We start from the raw sequence: 6,390 nt of genomic DNA, 5'->3' as shown, positions 1-6,390 counted from the left end.
TGAGTGATGATGTGAAGGAATTCATGAACGGACACTCACAAAGAACACCCACACCCAGGCGGGATTCGAAGTGGGGACCCGCACCGCACAGTGTTGTGCTAACCACTCCGCCGCGTAGGGCGACGATTATTGATGATTAGATGGAATTGTTGTTGATGTTCGTTTTTAACTTTACTATAAGCACAAAAGGGCTAGTCGGAACTGGACCTATAATTTAAACTGGAATACACGACTGTCTAAGGCGGCGGGAGCGTGGTGTTAATCACAGTACTTCCACACATGTCCGTGATTTTTTAATGTGGGGCGCCCCTATCTTCACATCCCTTCATATGCCTTCTATGTGTACGATCTTGTAATTCTACAGATTGGAAATTCTATATAAACCCATGGACTAACCAGACACCATAGGGATCCCACTTTAAACTGTAGGTCCAGTCCCGATTAGCCTTTCTGTGCATAAAGTGGACTTAAAACAACAATTCAACTAAAAACCATAGGAACTAGTAACCTCACAGTCGGTGGCGATCCGCGATGTGCTTTCCAACGGTTGGATTGTAGAAAACAGCACACTCCTGCCATCTACAGGCAGAAAATTTAAGCTTGTTGACTGATCGCAAGTGTCTTCACAGAAAACTCGTTTCGAGTGGCAAATGCCAGTCTTGTTCTTGCATTGGGCTCCAAGCGAAAGTTTTGTCTCGTGACTCGAGACAATACGAAAAAGAAATACTACAACACTCTAAAAGAATAAGTCTACGGCGATTAGGCAACAAGAATAATGTATCTCCGGTAAGTGGGCCTCGCCGATGGTGAAGTGGTAACGTGATTGGGGGTTCGATACCCGGTGGAGTGTTGAATACATCCATTTTCCTCCGAGGGAAGGGGAGGCATCAGACTTCACCGGGGAAAGGTCACGAATATCAAATTATGATACTAATATCTTAAAATTTCCCGTTACCTCTGATACGTATAAGGTATAATTATCATTTTAAGAATGAGATCAAGAGAAAGAATAAAATAATATTTGTTCAGGTTTTAATCATTAATCAGTGTAATTTAGTGGGACTTGCAGCACGCCAGTGAAGCGGCGTGAACAGTTGGCAACACTGCCTCAAGACAGTCTCAGTCGGCAGCAGTGGAACATTCTACGAAGACGTGCGTGTGTGTTGCGGGAACACAATCTAGTTATACTCGTTAGTTTGTGTATGTAATCATGTGTATTCTTCAAATATAGCATTTACAACAAACAGCGTCTACTGCATCCGTACAAAAACCAGTATGGTGAAACAGTTTCGGCAATAGCAAACATTTATGGTCCTCCGGGCCGGATGCCATTGTGGACGTTATCAAGTGCGTAGTTTGTGATGTGAAAAACAGTCATTGCAGTACAGTTATGTGCGTGTCGCTTCAAGAACACACTCGGTACATTCGGTTAGTGTATTACACACAGTGAACAGCAGCATTATTGTGTATTACATACATTGAACATAGCAGCATACGTATATTTCTCAGTACGGGTACTGAGAAAGTTACGTGAACATTTCGGGCGTGGCACATTTCGCGCGCAGTTCATTTCGTCGCGGCCAGCAATTCTTCTCGTGTTGCAGCCACTATCAACAACGGAGCTCCGAGCAGCCTTGTTGACGTCTGGAGTCAGGAGCAGCAATCAGCTGTACAAAGGTCAGTCATTTCTGCTAACACAACACCCACACAAGCTCAATTCCTTCCCTCTTGTTTCTTGCCCTTCCTTTTACAATGAATCAAGAAGCACGAAAGAAATTAACACGACAGCGCGGAGTTGTAAAGGGGCAACTTACACGTTTGTTAGAATTCATTCAGAATTTTGAGGAAACTCAAAATATTGAGGAGGTGAAATGCCGTGCTCCGTATTTATCAGATGTTTGGGCAAAATTCAATGAAGTGCAAACACAGCTGGAACTTGAAGACGACGAGTCAGAAGAACATGAAACTTACCGCATTGAAGTTGAAGAGTTGTACTTTCAAATAAAGGTTCAAATGCAAAACATAATTTCTAAACATGCTGCAATCAATAATCAGGGTCAAGAATCATCTAATCAGAAATATACAAATAAAGACAACCAGCTCAAGCTACCTTCGATTTCTCTTCCTACTTTTGATGGTAGTTACGACAAATGGTTAGGGTTTTCGGATACATTTGTAGCCTTAGTGCACAATAATGACACCTTATCTGCAATTCAGAAATTCCATTATTTGAAATCAGCTGTGAAGGGTCAGGCACTACGCTTAATCCAGAATTTGCCAATAACTGAAGGCAACTACACAGTAGCTTGGGAACAGCTAGTTCAGCGCTATGAACACAAGAAGCTTATAGCGGCAACACACATAAAGGAACTCTTGCACATTCACTCAGTTAGTAGGGAAAATGCGTCAGATTTGCGTCACTTCGCAAATACCATTACAAGCAATCTTTCGGCATTAAAGGCATTACAGTTGTCGCAACCTTTAGAGGATGTAATATTATTGCAGCACTTCGTATCTCAATTAGACATGCAAACAAGACGTGATTGGGAATTAACTCACACTGAGCAAGACTTCCCACCACTCTCAGAATTCTTTACGTTTCTCGAGCATAAATGTCAAGCACTAGAAACTATCAAACCGCAAAACAGCCAGACACCTAGGGATAATAAATTCAGTGACACAAGGACCAAACAAAACAAAACTACACAGCAGTCACATTCATATTTGGCTTCTTCATCAAATGCATGTTTGTATTGTAAACAACAGCCTTCTCATTTTCTATATGCATGCCCAGGTTTTCTCAGTGCAAATGTACATCAAAGGAGACAGTGTGTGCGTGAAAACAAGTTGTGTTGGAACTGTTTGAAGCCACATCGAAGCAGGGACTGTAAATCAGGCAATTGCAGAGCATGTTCACAGAAACACAACACTTTGCTGCACGATGATCAACGGAAGCTCGGTGCCGTTCGAAGGGAAACACAGAACAGACACACCGACACCCAAGGCTCAGTGGCGGAGAGTGAGACTCACAATCGGGAGAATATGATAGCATCATACTGCAGTTTCAAGACCAGACACACATCGCATGTTCTACTTTCAACTGCTTTGGTACAAGTGAAGGATAAGGACGGAAGATTGGTCACATGTCGTGTTTTACTAGATAATGGAAGTCAATCAAATATCGTAACGGAGGAAACCGTACAAAGACTGCGTCTCAAGAAACAAAGGGCGTACATTCCAATTCATGGGATAAATAACTCAACGTCGGAAACTCGCTTCAGTGTGAATGTGAACATTTCATCACTCGCGAATGACTTCTCAACTACAATCTCTTGTTCAGTTCTGCTAAAAATCACTGGAGATATGCCTGCAGAGCACATAAACTACGATACATGGAATATTCCAACGGACATCGCACTGGCAGACCCCACATTCAATAAACCTGGCAAGATAGACATTCTTTTGGGCGCAGGGCTTTTCTACTCCATACTGAAGCCAGAACGTCTAAGTAGAGAAGGCAATTACCCTGTTCTGCAAGATTCGCAACTTGGATGGATACTAGGTGGATCCATGCCTCAAGAATGCAACTCATCAATCACTGCATGATTTGCAAGAACAGATGACAGTTTGGAAAAACAACTTATACGCTTCTGGGAGTTGGAAGGAATAGAGTCGCCACACAGATCTAAGGAAGAAGAACTATGTGAAGAGCACTTTAAATTAAATACAACGCGTTCCGAATCTGGTCGTTTCATAGTACGTCTACCTAAACGCCCAAATCATCCACAATTAGGAGATTCAACTCAGCAAGCCATGAGTAGACTGGAACAACTGGAGAGAAGATGGAAGAGGCAGCCAGCTCTGAAAGAAGATTACAATAACTTCATGAAGGAATACGAGAATTTAGGACACATGAGAAAGTTAGAATCAGACACAGTCAAGGATGACACACAAGTATTCTACATGCCTCTCATCCAGTATTCAAGCCAGACAGCAGCACAACGAAGACCAGAGTTGTCTATGATGCCAGCGCCAAAACTACATCTGGAAACTCACTTAACGACATTTTACTAGGAGGTCCAATTCTGCAACAAGATTTGTACTCCATCATTCTACGATTTCGCACACACAGCATAGCATTTACGGCAGACACGGAGAAAATGTTCCGCCAAATTATGGTGCATGAAGATGACTTACCATTGCAGAGAATATTCTGGAGATACTCATCAGACAGCCCAGTAGACACTTATGAACTTTTAACGGTGACTTATGGCACAAAACCAGCTTCATTCCTCGCAACAGCGTGTACACAAATGCTAGCCGAACAGCAACAACACGTGTATCAGAATGGAGCAAGAGCTGTAAGGGAAGATATGTACATGGATGATTGTTTATCAGGCAGCGACAGTGTAGAGCATGCACTGAAATTACAACAAGAATTAATCCATCTTCTACGAAGTGGCGGTTTCAATCTTCGAAAATGGTGTTCTAACCATCCCGCACTTTTAGAGGCAGTACCTCACAGCCACAGAGAAGTGCAGTTACCACTTCAGTTAGATAAGGATAAAGGTGTCAAAACTCTTGGTCTACTCTGGGATCCAGGCACAGACAAATTCTTAATCGCCAACAAGGCAGCATCAACATCTGCCCACGCAGCAGAAATAAGCAAAAGAAGAGTAACGTCAATAATCGCTTCAATATTCGATCCTCTTGGATTGGTCAGTCCTGTAGTCATCAGTTTCAAGGCATTTCCACAACAGTTGTGGTTTCAACGCATCGATTGGGACGAGAGCTTACCACCGACGTTATTGCAGCAATGGTTGCAGTTGTATAGAAACCTACCACGCATCAATGATATACGAGTCAGTAGATTCATCTTGATTGAAGGAAAAATCAAGGACATACAGCTTCATGGGTTCTGCGATGCCAGTACAAAGGCTTACGGTGCAGCAATCTACGTTAGGTCAAGAAACAGAAGTGGTGATGTTGCAGTTAAACTTTTTGCGCCAAATCAAGAGTGGCTCCAGTAAAACAGGTTACACTTCCACGTCTGGAACTATGTGGAGCAGTTTTACTTGCCAAATTAATGAAGAAAGCATTAGCGGTACTCAATCTTGCAATCAGTCAAGTATATTTTTGGACAGATTCGAAGATAGTCCTAGCATGGCTGTCATCGCCGCCAACCAAGTGGAAAACTTTTATCGCCAACAGGGTGGCACAAGTTCAAGATTCAACAAGTCCTTCACAATGGAGACACGTGTCATCACATGACAATCCTGCGGACCTTGTATCTCGAGGTGTAGAACCGGCCACATTGCAACACAATACACTGTGGTGGAATGGACCAACATTCTTGAGTGAAGAATCTTCTTCATGGCCAAATTCTTCGTCACACGCAGAGAAAGAAGAAGTTACAGAAGAAAGAAAGGGGGTCACATCACTAGTCATTCAAGTTCCATCGACGACCTTCATCCACAAATTTTCGTCATTATCGAAACTAGTTAGAGTCATTGCCTATTGCCAGTGTTTCATTCACAACACAAAGAATCGTGAAAATAAGAAAACAGAGCAGCTAACAGCAAACGATTTGAGATTCAGCCTCGCAGCAATAATCAAGGCAACACAACAAGATGTTTTCAGAGAAGCATTCCAGGATCTTCAACACAATGGACAAGTGGCAAGAGATAGTCCATTAAGAAGTCTCTATCCATTCATAGACGAAAACAACATGCTTAGAGTAGGTGGGAGACTACAAAATGCTCAAATACCCTATGAGAGCAAACACCAACTCATATTGCCATCAGAGCATCATTTAACAAGACTCATTATACTAGCAGAGCATCAGAGATTACTTCACGCGGGCTCTCAGCTACTGTTGACCTCACTTCGCCAAAAATACTGGATTCCGAGAGCAAGACAAGTCATCAGGAAGGTTATACATAATTGTTTACCTTGCTTCAAGCTAAACTCATCTGCGTCAGAGCAACTAATGGGTCAACTACCATCAACAAGACTTCAACCAGGTAGAGCATTCCTCAATGCAGGAGTGGATTATGCTGGTCCATTTAATGTGTGAAATCAGGAAATGCAAGAAGCAAGATTTCGAGAAAATGTTATGTAGCAGTCTTCGTCTGTCTCACTACAAAGGCTATACATCTAGAATTAGTCTCAGATCTAACATCATCTGCCTTTATCGCAGCTCTAAGGAGATTTACTTCAAGAAGTGGAAAATGTAGAAATTTATACAGTGATAATGGAACAAACTTCGTTGGAGCTAACAGAGAACTACAACAATTGCGTCAGCTGTTTGAGTCGCAAGAATTCAAGACTGAAATACACAAGTATGCAGCATCAGAAGAATTCATATGGCATTTCATACCTCCACATGCG

General features: G+C 42.3%; 3 protein-coding genes across 3 annotated transcripts; all 3 read left to right on the top strand.

Annotated features, from left to right (window-relative positions):
- The first annotated feature begins 1,752 nt into the window (after positions 1–1,752).
- LOC145988145 (uncharacterized) lies at positions 1,753–3,606 on the top strand. The gene has a single exon (XM_083122976.1). It carries the CDS (start codon positions 1,753–1,755, stop codon positions 3,604–3,606), a length of 1,854 nt encoding a protein of 617 aa, XP_082979102.1.
- A 569-nt stretch (positions 3,607–4,175) lies between these two features.
- Positions 4,176–5,030, top strand: LOC145988144 (uncharacterized). The gene has a single exon (XM_083122975.1). The coding sequence runs from the start codon at positions 4,176–4,178 to the stop codon at positions 5,028–5,030; it is 855 nt and encodes a 284-aa protein (XP_082979101.1).
- Positions 5,031–5,086: 56 nt separating this feature from the next.
- On the top strand, positions 5,087–6,076 carry LOC145988143 (uncharacterized). The gene has a single exon (XM_083122974.1). It carries the CDS (start codon positions 5,087–5,089, stop codon positions 6,074–6,076), a length of 990 nt encoding a protein of 329 aa, XP_082979100.1.
- The last annotated feature ends 314 nt before the right edge of the window (positions 6,077–6,390 follow it).

Source organism: Lepisma saccharinum, chromosome 5 (genome assembly GCF_977018435.1).
Source record: "Lepisma saccharinum chromosome 5, izLepSacc3.1, whole genome shotgun sequence".
In the NCBI taxonomy this organism is placed as follows: Eukaryota; Metazoa; Arthropoda; class Insecta; order Zygentoma; family Lepismatidae; genus Lepisma; species Lepisma saccharinum.
This window is presented reverse-complemented; position numbering and strand designations above follow the sequence as displayed.